The sequence below is a fragment of the Varroa destructor genome, unplaced genomic scaffold (assembly GCF_002443255.2).
Source record: "Varroa destructor unplaced genomic scaffold, Vdes_3.0 BEIS01000001.1, whole genome shotgun sequence".
Taxonomy (NCBI): Eukaryota; Metazoa; Arthropoda; class Arachnida; order Mesostigmata; family Varroidae; genus Varroa; species Varroa destructor.
Genome location: NW_019211454.1, coordinates 37,440,496 through 37,452,554, shown reverse-complemented (window position 1 = coordinate 37,452,554; position 12,059 = coordinate 37,440,496). Strand labels below are relative to the sequence as shown.

The following is a 12,059-nucleotide window of genomic DNA, read 5'->3' as shown; positions in this document are numbered from 1 at the left end:
GACAATCGCGGCCGCTCTTCTGCGTTGTTGCGCCGTCACAGCAAGTCATAAGGGGGCGAGGACAATGTGAGCAGACGGCTCGGTGTTCTCTGTGTACTACTGACTATGTAAGCTGGCTGTTGATGTAGCCGTTATACACAGTGCAACCTGTGAGCTCCTGTGTGGGTCTTTCCCTTTCTTCATGTGGAGGAGGTAGCATTAAGTCTTCCTGGTTACTAGTCGGTAGCTACTGGAATCATTCCAGTTTGGACTCCCACTGGTGCCTCTTTAAGGGGTACTATAAACGCAGAGACATTTGCTGTTGACTGGCGACAATCGACGAACAGCCTGGAACACGCACTGTTTTAGTGTAGTGCCGAAGCATCAACATCGCGATCGTCATCTCTTACGTTTTGTCTCGTTACTCTCTCTGCTCGTTCGTTAGTGAAGGCGAACGTGCACTCGCCTATTTAATTCTTGTATTTATTGTGTATTCTACAGTCAAGAGTAGCGGCGGAGCATTCTGTGTGGCGCGCGCCCTTATGTTCCTCGTGAATCCATGTCCTTGGCTCTGATTCTCTCGGCGGTGATTGCACTGCTCTCGCGTATGGAGGAGCTATGGTACTATAACTACTGATACGAGCGACTGAACGACGTCCAAGCAAAACACAGGTAGATCGCACCAGGATAACGGAAACAATTCGGCTTCTTGTGGTCGAGCCCAGGTGTGCCTGCACTGGGTGATACCTTAGCTGAAATGTGTGCCTTTATGTACGTGATGTGTGTGCTCCTTAAGTTCATGTCGCTGCTGCGGACAAGTTTGTCCTCTTGTAAAGCGACAAAATGTAATTATTGTTCCGTCAGTAAATGATGGCTAGTGCCGATAGACAGCGTGAGAGTTATGTTAAATCTATAGACGCTACTTGATGACCTAGTGAAATAAAACTTAGTGATGATAATGAGAGGTCATCAACAGGGGCATTCCCTTACTCTGCGTGCTCTCCGCTATGCATGTTTTGATAATTATACGCCCATCTACCAGCGCTGATTCTTCTCGCCTAGCCCTATCCTTTAGTTGAGCCGAACACCGTGGTTAAAACAAGGTCTTAACGTCTAATAGACAATGAAAGGGTTTCTATATAAAGAAGTTGATCAGAATCCGTTGTATAGAAATGTTTATACTGCTGCTCCAAAGTAAATTTTCGACCAAACCTGATATAAACTGATCGAGGGGTTTGTTGTAATGCCTTTCAGCAACTAAATATATGACTTTTTTTTTACTGAGCCTCCAATTAATTCTACTGGTATCAGTTGCAACAAAATATCGACTTAAATGAATGTCATAAAATCCCACATAAAAAGCAGGACTTGGATTATTGCTCATTTATTGCGGGAATCGTGCTCGATTGACATCATGAACTCATGCTTACCGATCAGAGATAGTAGCTAAAGCTAGTGGCGAGAGGTTCCCAAAGGAGTAACAAAAACAGGTCACGGCGGTAAACCTAAGCTTTTGTTGTATTGCTGAAGCCCGGGGATTATGGCTGCGTTGCAGTTTGGCCTTGTGATCTATGCTAGGAACATTTGATTAAGGGGTATCGTTAGGCTGCAACGCAATGAAAAAAATTACAGAGGGCACAGATTACGTAATCGTCGAACACAAAAATGCGTCTAAACAGCATAGATTATTCCGATCAGATATATTTTCCTATTAATCGTAAATAAAACATCGTTTTAGCTTTAATACGATTTGTTGATTCGTAAGAAATCAACTATTTGGGTAAACCGTTGCTCAAGCGATGCATACAGTTTTTGTTTATTTAACGGCGCCAATGCCAGCGTAGGAAATTACCATAGGATCGAGTGTATTGCTCAATAGGTAAAACAAAGAAAAGAGAATTATGCGTCCAAAAGCGTGACCGAAGTAAAGACTAGATTTTGTTGTCGCTGGTAGAGTCGTGTATGCCTTTCGATCGACATAACGTTAGAAAAATGGCAAAATTCGAATTGGTCGAGCCTATGGGAGTTGAACTAAAACTTACTACAAGATACTGAAGCCACTTTTATTTCAAAAACTCTGACATCAACCCTACGCTTACGAAGTACCTTTATCTTAAAGGATCTATATTGTCATGTCGATTATGAAGTACGTTAGTAAACATTCTAGCGTCACGATTGTAGCACCGACATTCAACTTGTAATGAGACTCAAATCGCGTATGTACTTTGAATGACAATGTCGCATGAAACAAATATCCTTGCTTGTTAAAAATCCGTAACAGGCAAGCACTTAGTCCTATCTTAAAGAAAAGTATTATTAGTTATTGAAGTTGAATCCCTTTTAGATCGTTTGTCATTCATGTAGTTACTCCTGCCACTGTTGTTATATACGTTGTACTGTTTCTGTACCATTTTAACCTCAACAGCATGGGATCTGATATGCTAGCGTCGCTTTGTTTTACCGTGAGTAGGTGCTAACCGCTCTTATACAATAGTTACGGCTTATTCTTTATTGTATCTTTAAGAAAAGCTGCTCATATTAGCATAAGTGTTTTGCTCCTATATAGAATATCGTCAACCGCCTGTTAACGATGTGCTACATTCTATGAACGCTAGCCGCATAAGTATTGTTTCTAATTTTACTTGCACAGCTCGTTTTTGTGTTAGATAGATAACCAAAAAATGCCGGCTGTTGCTAAAGCAAGGAATTTCTTCCGAGGCGATCAAATGTTGTCCACCGGATCAGTTCCCGCATGAATGAAACCACCCATCAACAAAACATAGACGTATGAATGATGAACTCAGTAAATTAATTATGATTTACTATACTTGTAACGTAATTCTAATCTGTGATATAGCTGCTTTGTGCAGGTAGTCTCCAAGGAGGCCCTTGGTCGCTTACTTAGCACCGACCTAACGGACCATGGGATACTTAACTCAAGTACGATAAGTTTGATCATTCTAGTTTTAAGTTATCGTCGATGTGTTTCAAACTCACATATTGCGTTAGTATCTAACCAGATATCAGGCAGTGAGCCTCTTTCTTAACAAAATGCAAAACAAAACGCTACTGCGCCTGACCACTACGCGCGTAACCGCGAATTATCACCGATCATACCAATTTTAGAGTGATATTCCTTTCAGTAGGTTTTACCTACTTACCTGATTTCGGAATCGGCTCGAGATTTACCCGTTTAACATATTTTTACTCTTACCTGCACAGCAATGCCGTGTGTAGGGTTTAGGATGTATAAGTGACGGCGCAGGACGGCAGCAACCGACACATTCGTATATCACAAATAATAATAGCAGCTTCTGTTGAGAGGAGAGCAATGAGTCTATCAATACTTCCTTTTAACCATTTTAAAGCAGGGTGTGGAGTCCTCTGAAAATCCTGTAATAGTTCCCTCCCTTTCCTCCTAGTCTCTTCGAATCTGGTCCGAAGGCCACGCCAAGCAGGCTCGTTAGGCTATGTATTCTACTAGTGCAATGTCGCGTTCAGTACGTCTAGCTGAGCCAAAGAGAGCTAGTTGCGAAATACGAAGTTCTACGCAAGCTGCTTTGCCGAATATGCGCAAGGGCACGTAGCACAACGTAAGCTAATTCTGTTATACATTTATTTGACAAGCGCCTCTTCCATCAACATAAAAAATATTGTGTCGTAGTGTCTATGAAGACAGTTTACTTCTAAGGCCAGTTCGTTGAAGGTTTATATGTATTACACCCATATTTCGTCAGTGCTAAAGGGGCACACACTCAGGCGAGTAGCGCATACCAGCTAGCACCTGCATGGCAGGAAACGCATCAAGAAATCATTGTGTTAGCGTACAAGTAGTATTCGTTAATACGGCTAGTCTTTTTACGTTGGTAATCTTTGACTTTCAGCAACCACCAACTGAACCGTCTGAAAACTATGGGACAAACTCTTTCGGAACCAGTCACTGTCAAGGAAACGTCATGCTGTGGAAACGAACTGCTCAAGGTCAATATGTTCAATGTAATCATGGTTTTTCGCGGTACAAATTATTCACGTCACATGATAACGGTGAATTAGCTAATGAATCATTCTGATGCGCGACCAACTTTGTACTATGTTATCATGTGAATTTCTAGGTCGACAAATGCTAGGGCCTATTGAAAGTAGCAAAAATCAATCTCGTAGCCAGTGGCTCGAGTTCACATAATGTTACTGACTTTTTCCCTAGTAACACAATGTCGACGCGTTAGCTTGGACGACCAGACTCCAGGCTGAGGAACCCAGGCGTCGCTGCTTCGAGACCCACGAATGACCCGTAATGGCGCGAATAAATAGAATAATAATTTATCATCTGTTCATCTTCTGCTAAACGGATGTAATACACTTCACGAAAATGAACTAGCAGGTTCAGTGTTTTTCTAATCTTCTAATCGGCGTCAAAAATGTACGGTACGTTATTGATCACTGTTACCTTTTTTGGCGGAATGATATAGGTGGGGGCGTCTTGTCTACAGGGATGGCGCATCAACATGGAGGATGCTCACACACATTTACTTAGTCTGCCCGATGATCATGACGCTGCCTTCTTTGCAGTGTATGACGGTCATGGTGGCGCTAAGGTGGCGAAGTACGCAAGCTGTCATGTGCACAGGTCGGTGAAGACACAAAGAAGTAACTAAAGCTTTGTCCAAACTGAATTATTAAAACCTGAAAGGCGATTGTATGTTGAGTCATGTACGCGAGCATTCGTTCGAGTAGTGTAGGGCTTCTCTTCTGGAAAAACAACGATCTTCTATAAGAACAGCTGGCAAAAAGAACGATATAAATGTAATCTGTTCTTTTGTACTTTTCAGGAAAATTGTTTCCCAGCAAGCGTATCAGGAAGGCAATTATGTAAGGGCTATTCAACAGGCCTTTCTCGAGGTTGATCAGGACATGTTAAACGGTACAAGTTGTACACAATTGATACTAAATAACACCAGACTATTCTAAACTGGTGTTATTCTTTATATATATATATATATATATATATATATATATATATATATATATATATATATATATATATTATATAGAGACAAACATTTAGGGTCAGAGTGCACTGCTTCAAAGTATGGGGTCCATTTTCCTCACCTATAGATAAAAAAAATAAAAACGTCTTATTACTATGCCCGTATGTATTATAATGTTCGTTTTTTTTATTACTGCGTACGTCGAAACAATTATTATGAAGAAATCTAAATAAATATCAAGCTTTTGCTTTTTCCTAAGTCTCATCGATGCCATGTCTTTGCTGTGAATCAATATTACATTCTGCAGTACTGTGTTCTATTTCTGAAGCTACAAGGAAAATTAATCCTCGAACTTGCTTATATTATTTAAGCCTCCGCCTTAGCCTAACCTAGTATAATGTGCATAAACGAAGTGCTTATCCTAAGCAGCCACAATGGAGTAGATCTAGGAACTTTCAATATTTATACTATAACGATTCTACAGTATTCATAGCACGTTAATGGTTAATGTTATAGTATTGTAAGTTTATATCTCTCTTCTTGCTTATTCTTTTGCTGCAGATGATGTCATGAAGGAAGAGCTAGCCGGATCGACGGGAGTAGTTGTGTTAATCAAAAGAGGTATGTTTAGTGGGTGCTACTTTCAGCAGTTGACTTGACCCTTTCTATGCTGGTAAGCGACGAACGAAACCACGCACTTGACATGGTTGTTTTACAGATCCTTTCAAACCCCACACTAAGAACCCCACTTTTACGGAATACAAAGATCAACTAAGTTAGTCTCGACCCAGCGGCGTGCGAATGGGTCGAAAGCCACTCTTGAAGCGTCATTCATAATAATTTTTTAATAAACAAAGGACATGCTGAATCCTTAAGCCGTTTAAGTGGACGTTGTGTTGATCAGGATTCGGGCACGTTACCTTGAAGATGCACAGGCCACTGTCAATTGCCGCTGCGTGCCTAGTCATAGAATTTAACTTATTACCTAATATCTATTGCAGATGACCCTAAATCTATGGGAACAATGTACTGTGGAAATGTGGGCGACTCGCGAGCGGTTTGCTGCATAGCGGGACGAACTATGCCTTTATCGTTTGATCATAAACCATCGAACAAAGAAGAGGCTCGGCGGATAAACGCAGCCGGTGGATGGGTCGACTTCAATCGCGTCAATGGTGATTTAAAAAAAAATAATTATATAGCCCGAGTACGTAAAATGTATAGTTGAAACCATGAACAAATCCAATGAAGGAGCTTGATTGACATATCACTTTTATATAAAAGTTGTTTCGGACTGATTGACTCTTCTGCTTTCTTGGTATCGCCTCTCATAGCTTTTGCAGTTTTAAATCGAAGAAATAGTTTCATTAGCGACCTTGGTTAGATGATATTGCACTATACTACACATTACGTTTTCTGTTGTTTAGGTAACCTCGCGCTGTCCAGAGCATTTGGGGATTTTGTTTTTAAGAAAAACGAGAAAAAACCCGCTCACGAGCAAATTGTGACAGCCTTTCCAGATGTAACAGTTGAACCGGTGAGTAGGAACATTATTTCGCATTGTATCGTACTAACGGCCAAACGAAAAAGCAACATATCTTCTATTTATACTAAAGGAGATCAGTATGGGCACGGATACCCACTACTATTTTTTGCTGACAAAAATAGCTCTCTTGACAAGTGTTTTACAAAATTCCCTCAAGGAAGTGTATAATTTTTTTGTTATAATTTGTGACCTGATTTTCGCAGTTAACGCCGGATCACGAATTTGTTGTACTCGCTTGCGATGGAATCTGGGACGTCATGTCAAATGAAGAGGTCATTGAATTTATTCGGGTTCGACTAGCTGAACGAATGGAGCCAGAAATCGTGAGTATCACTATGGACGGCTGCGTGAGGATGTTTTTCTCGGTAACCGTACTATATACGTAACGAAAAAGTCGAAGAGAGACGCTTATGATAGTGCGGTAAACACACGCCAACGTCAAGAACGTATAGTGGAAGCTTCCACTTCAGCTGGTATCATATGAAGAAAGTAATTATATGAGGCAAATGAGTAGTTCGCGATTTTTCGATTGATCGGTGTAAAGCTTATGATGGCATCACGAAATATAGAATTTTATTGTAAAATCTGTATAGGAGTAACCTTACGATGTCTGCTGCAAACGAGTTCCCGAACTAACTTCGCAATTTCAGTTAAACAAACTGAACATAAGAAGCCTTATGTGTCTACGAAGAAATTATATAAATGGAAAAAAAAATGATCCGAGGTCAAATCAGTGCTACTGTCAATTAAGGTTTAAAAACTTTAGAAAGTAATAGTAGCAGAATGATACATAAATATATATGAAAACCTATTGGCTCTGTAACGAGTTGACGACTTGGAAACGAAACTCGTCGCACACTATGAAGATTGTGCTACAAACGGCAATGTCCTTACCCTTTAAAGATTGCGTTCTACAGGTAAAAGTTCAGGAATTCTCGCGCAAACTCGAAATGAAGCACGCTAACGGCGCTACATTTTGTAAAAATAGGGCACAATTGCCGCGGTTTGTTTATTCCTTTAGAGCACTGATTGTAGAATCTGTCTGAATCTTATGTGTCTTATTCTTTACAAAGTCACACAAGAAAGGCTCAGTGGTTTTCAGTCGCATGGACGGAACGGGTATGGCAACGATTTGCCTTCAGGAAATTGTATATTCTTTAAGCCTGATTTTTTATCACTTCAGCTTTACAACAGCTAGCACAATTTTGTTGATAGTACGTATTACCCAAATCACAGTAATCTAGATCCGGTTAGGAAATATGTTTGTTTCATGGGGACCATTAACAGTTGCGTAAAGCAAATAAGTTCTAATGGCCTGCCCTGAGCATCATACGGTCACTTGAGTTCCCTAGAGCAGCTGCTTGTGAATGGAATAAAAGTTTTTATATGTAAATATGCGGTATTTTCGTTTATTTACTGATCCAGTCAGGCAGCAATTCGCTTCATACGAACAGAGAATTTCCGATTGCAAAATAGAATTGCATTGAAAACGAAGGCGCTTCGCATAGTCTGAATTAACGGTATTTAAACGTAATTTTAGTGCATCACGCTCCAAATAGTGACGGTCTAGGCTACTGCGATTTGCTAGAGTTGATCCAAGCTCCTAGATACATTCGATGCTAAAAACCGGTCGTTTCAAGCAGTCGACCTAACGGCAATACCGGATGTAAAATTCGAAACATTTAACTGTGTCAATTAAAGAGAAACTGGGCTGCTTGGATTACCTAATGTCCACCCAGCTACTGCATCAACTTTTTCCGCGCGGACCCCCCAAAACACCGGGGCACAGATACAGACTCCGCCGTTTTAAACCATTCCATAAAAAGCTCACTGAGCTCTAATAGAATGCAGCGTATCTACGATACCGCGTATTCTGTCGTTGTAAATTTCAACCCTAGAACGAGCTCTACAACTCAAGTCCTCTGATTATAGCTCCTCGGGAATCGACTTTCTTTGCCATTTTTTTTATGAACAACATCGGGCCTGTAGCGACAATCTGGTGACAACGTAATCTTGTGAGCTACGTTGATACATCAAAAATGGATTACTATTAGTTAGCTAGCAATCACAAGTTAATTATATGCGCTTTGTTTTTCTGTCACTTACATTGCAAATGATCGTTTTTTCTTTATTATATGGAATCTAATTTGCAGATTTGCGAAGAACTAATGACCCGCTGCTTAGCACCAGATGCTTCGATGGGAGGCCTTGGATGCGATAATATGACTGTGGTGCTCGTGTGTTTCCTCAACGGGCGAAGCTTTGACCATTTGTCCGCTAAGTGTTCTAGACCAATACAAGAGCAAGTTGATTATCCACGTACGATCGGCTTGCCAACACATAAAACCTCCCCACAGGGCACTACACCCGCCGGAATTGTCCAGCAGAACGCAACAGTTCCTGGCTCTGCTGCTGGTGCTGGGGTGCCTGTCCCGCATGTTGTTCCCCCGGTAGCGCTCGGTAACAACGATTCCGTGCCTAATAGCCCAATCTCGGAGGAGATTGTCGAGTATCCTGGCTACGCTGAGAGTGCCCACTATGCCGAAAGTGTGTACACGTTTGAATCCGAACAGGTCGTACTTGTTCCACCACTGGCAGTGCCCTCAACATCGGCCCAGACGCAAACCGGTGACAGTCGAGCATCAAGTCGTCCAGACGAACTTAAGTCACCTGCGGAACGACCACTGACAGACATGAATGAAGCGCCGAGTGAGACCGAACGATCTGCTGCTTAGAAAAGGGCTAAATTTTCGAAGAACGGAACCTTCTTCGTATCCTCATAATAATCGTTGAATAACTATGTTACACTGATACATTTCGCAAAAGCGAGCATTGTTAGCAAGCAGTACGAATCTCTTTCAGAATGGAATGGCCGTAATGATGGAAGAGTTTATAAATATGGAATTGAGTGAACCGGACAGGCGCGGTCGTTTCAACAAATAGTGCTAGTCATATATAGAACTTCGGCGCAAAATTCGGTGCAGAAGGAAGTTATTCGGAGTCGCGCTACGTGAAAAGAGGTCAAATCAGTGATGAAAGCATCCAACGGTGCCACGTGATTGCTACATATATTATTATTATTATCATCATCATCATCAGTTCAGAAGCTCAGTAAAAAAGTGCGCTTTCTAGACATTAACAAAAACCAGTAGTATAAAAAACGGCAGAGTCAACGGGTCATAAATTAGAGGCGCTTGTGACTAAAGCAATGCATTATTTATAACGAGAATAAAATCATGGCGTAAGATAAACGGCGGGCGGGGGGGGACAAAGCAGTTTTGTTAAGTTCGCTTCCTTCTGCTGGTATAAAGTATGTTAAAGAGGTCGGCTTCGACAAATGTGAAGTCGCTAGTGAAGAATGGCCTGGTGCTTCGGAGATGAATGCAACGGTAAATTGATATTAGACACCAATATCTCGATTATGCACATGGGTGGGATCATTTCGTCTGCGAAGTTCGTTACTCGTTGAGAACTGACAAACCCTAACAACGTGAACGGAAATCGCAATGAGGTCAGTCAACAAACCAGAAGACTGAAGCGAAGAAGAACTGAAAAGAGCAAGGAGAGAGTCCCAAAGTGAATACGCTGTTTTTACGTAAACTAGTCAAAAAAGGACAAATGGAACTATAAACTAGCAGAACAAATAAGTCATTCCATATACACAAATAATGTAGGTACTTTATGCAACAATTAATATTATTATTAGTGATACTTATATATAATCACTACTCCAAGCAATGCCGGAAGATACTAATGGTTACTGTAGCCGAAGCGAGTACTGGACGACATGTTAAGCGAGCATAGAAGCTGAAAAACGGGGTAAACGTGGTTACTATTACTACAAACAAAGAAGGTGACCAGTTTCGCTTTTTGTGGGAAAATAAATGGTTTTCGTCATGTCTGCTTTATGTATTATAAATAATGATACGAGAAAACAAAGCGATGAACTTAACGCAAATAAAAAGAGGTTTTATCGAAAAAAAATGCGTGACTTATGGTAACTTGTGGTAACTAGATATATTATAAGTGAACATGTTTAATTCTGAGAACAAGAAGTGCAGACATTCTGTATATATCGATTGTTTTATGATTCTTTCAGGTGGCATCCTCAAAAACGACCGCTTGCATTCCAAATTGCATATTATGGAATTAGTAGGTATTGTGCAAAGGAAAGCTTCAACGCTGCCGTTACGAAAAAGTTGCGTGCGTCCCCAGTTACGAATGCTACACTAACTAAATTGTAGAATAGCGCTTCATCCGTTTCAAGATCTCTTAATATTACGAATCCATCAAGTTCCACCAATCCTTATCATAGCGATTGCTAACAATAATTTGTTGTGAGCCGTATGAACCGCTGACTGCTGTTATCTGCTTAAGTTACAAGTAGTACGAATCTATCAGTAACAGCGTGCAAAACATTCTTGATCTTTACCTATTCATCCTACCCTAACCTATATAATCCTAGTGAAAATCTTTTTTATGGAGCTGTTTTGCATTCTTTCATGCCTCAGTTTCATTACCCTGGTGTAGATTGATTAATGTGACGGCTATTGGATATGTCTAGAAATCTAACTTGGTTTTGTCAAGATCTTTAAAGATAGCTTTACGGGAAAGTTTTTAGAATTTCTTGAAGGCGGCTTTCTAAGTTTTTGCCTTGTTTTTTTTTTTTGTAAATTTGCTAGCTTTGCATTTTTGTAAATAAATAATATTACGACTTTCAGCGCTTTCTGTTCCTATTTTGCTCGAAGTCATATTTGATACCCAGTTTCATACTGAATTTACCTACTCTAGTAATGTATACGATTTAATGCATAGAGTCAATGAAATGCCTATAAGGAGCGTTAACAAGTAATATTTGTTTTTTCGTTGATTACCAGCGCTGGTTACATCGGGAAGAAAACAACCATCTCTACTAAAAGTAATCTTCGTGGCTTTCCAGAGTCTTCACCTGTCATTTGGGAAACAATTTAAGTACTCGACCAAAGGCGGACGCGTCCATAGAGGTGATCAATACAACCATGTACTTTTAAACTCTTGCTTTTCTTTTAAATCGTTTGCCCTTCAGATCGTCCTGCACGGTCTGAACAAGTGATTATTTGATGCACAGGGTCTAAATTAAGAACAGTGTAGCAAAAATTTACTATCCTGGGTCAGTCGGTGCGAGATACTATTGTTTAACTGAAAAAGAGTTTTTGTAGGGTCTACTATACAAAACACGCAACAACATAATTTAACGTTGTATTTGTTTGTTCGGGGCTTTTGTACTGCGCGCCGAAGTAAGTCGCTTCTTGCATTCACTGTTAATAAGGTCAATATTAAGACCAAGTTTGTCTCGGTTGGCCCGATCTTTATGCAGTGATCATACAGATAGCCGTTATTAACGAAAATATTAACAGGGCAGCAGTTACGCGCTCCGTGTTCGTATATAGATGTACACATTAGACAGATTGTGTAAGGCACTCATAGAAACAAAAGTATCACAGCCAGCAAGAGCGAGAGAGAAAGAACACTTCGTGTCATATAAGTTTTGTTAAATTCATAAAACT

At 40.5% G+C, this 12,059-nt stretch overlaps 1 protein-coding gene across 3 annotated transcripts; it reads left to right on the top strand.

Moving 5' to 3' along the window:
• Positions 1 to 169: 169 nt before the first annotated feature.
• Positions 170 to 10,497, top strand: LOC111243246 (putative protein phosphatase 2C T23F11.1). Of its 3 annotated transcripts, XM_022788485.2 has the most exons (10): positions 170 to 651; positions 3,402 to 3,572; positions 3,864 to 3,960; positions 4,449 to 4,606; positions 4,809 to 4,900; positions 5,529 to 5,588; positions 5,969 to 6,142; positions 6,395 to 6,504; positions 6,717 to 6,836; positions 8,667 to 10,497. In XM_022788485.2, the coding sequence occupies exons 3-10, from the start codon at positions 3,892 to 3,894 to the stop codon at positions 9,246 to 9,248; spliced, it is 1,365 nt and encodes a 454-aa protein (XP_022644220.1). In that variant the 5' UTR covers positions 170 to 651; positions 3,402 to 3,572; positions 3,864 to 3,891; the 3' UTR covers positions 9,249 to 10,497. The 3 variants fall into 3 exon arrangements, with proteins under 3 accessions (XP_022644220.1, XP_022644218.1, XP_086833578.1); XM_022788483.2 differs by lacking the exon at positions 3,402 to 3,572; XM_086977452.1 differs by lacking the exons at positions 170 to 651; positions 3,402 to 3,572 and adding an exon at positions 801 to 824.
• Positions 10,498 to 12,059: the final 1,562 nt, after the last annotated feature.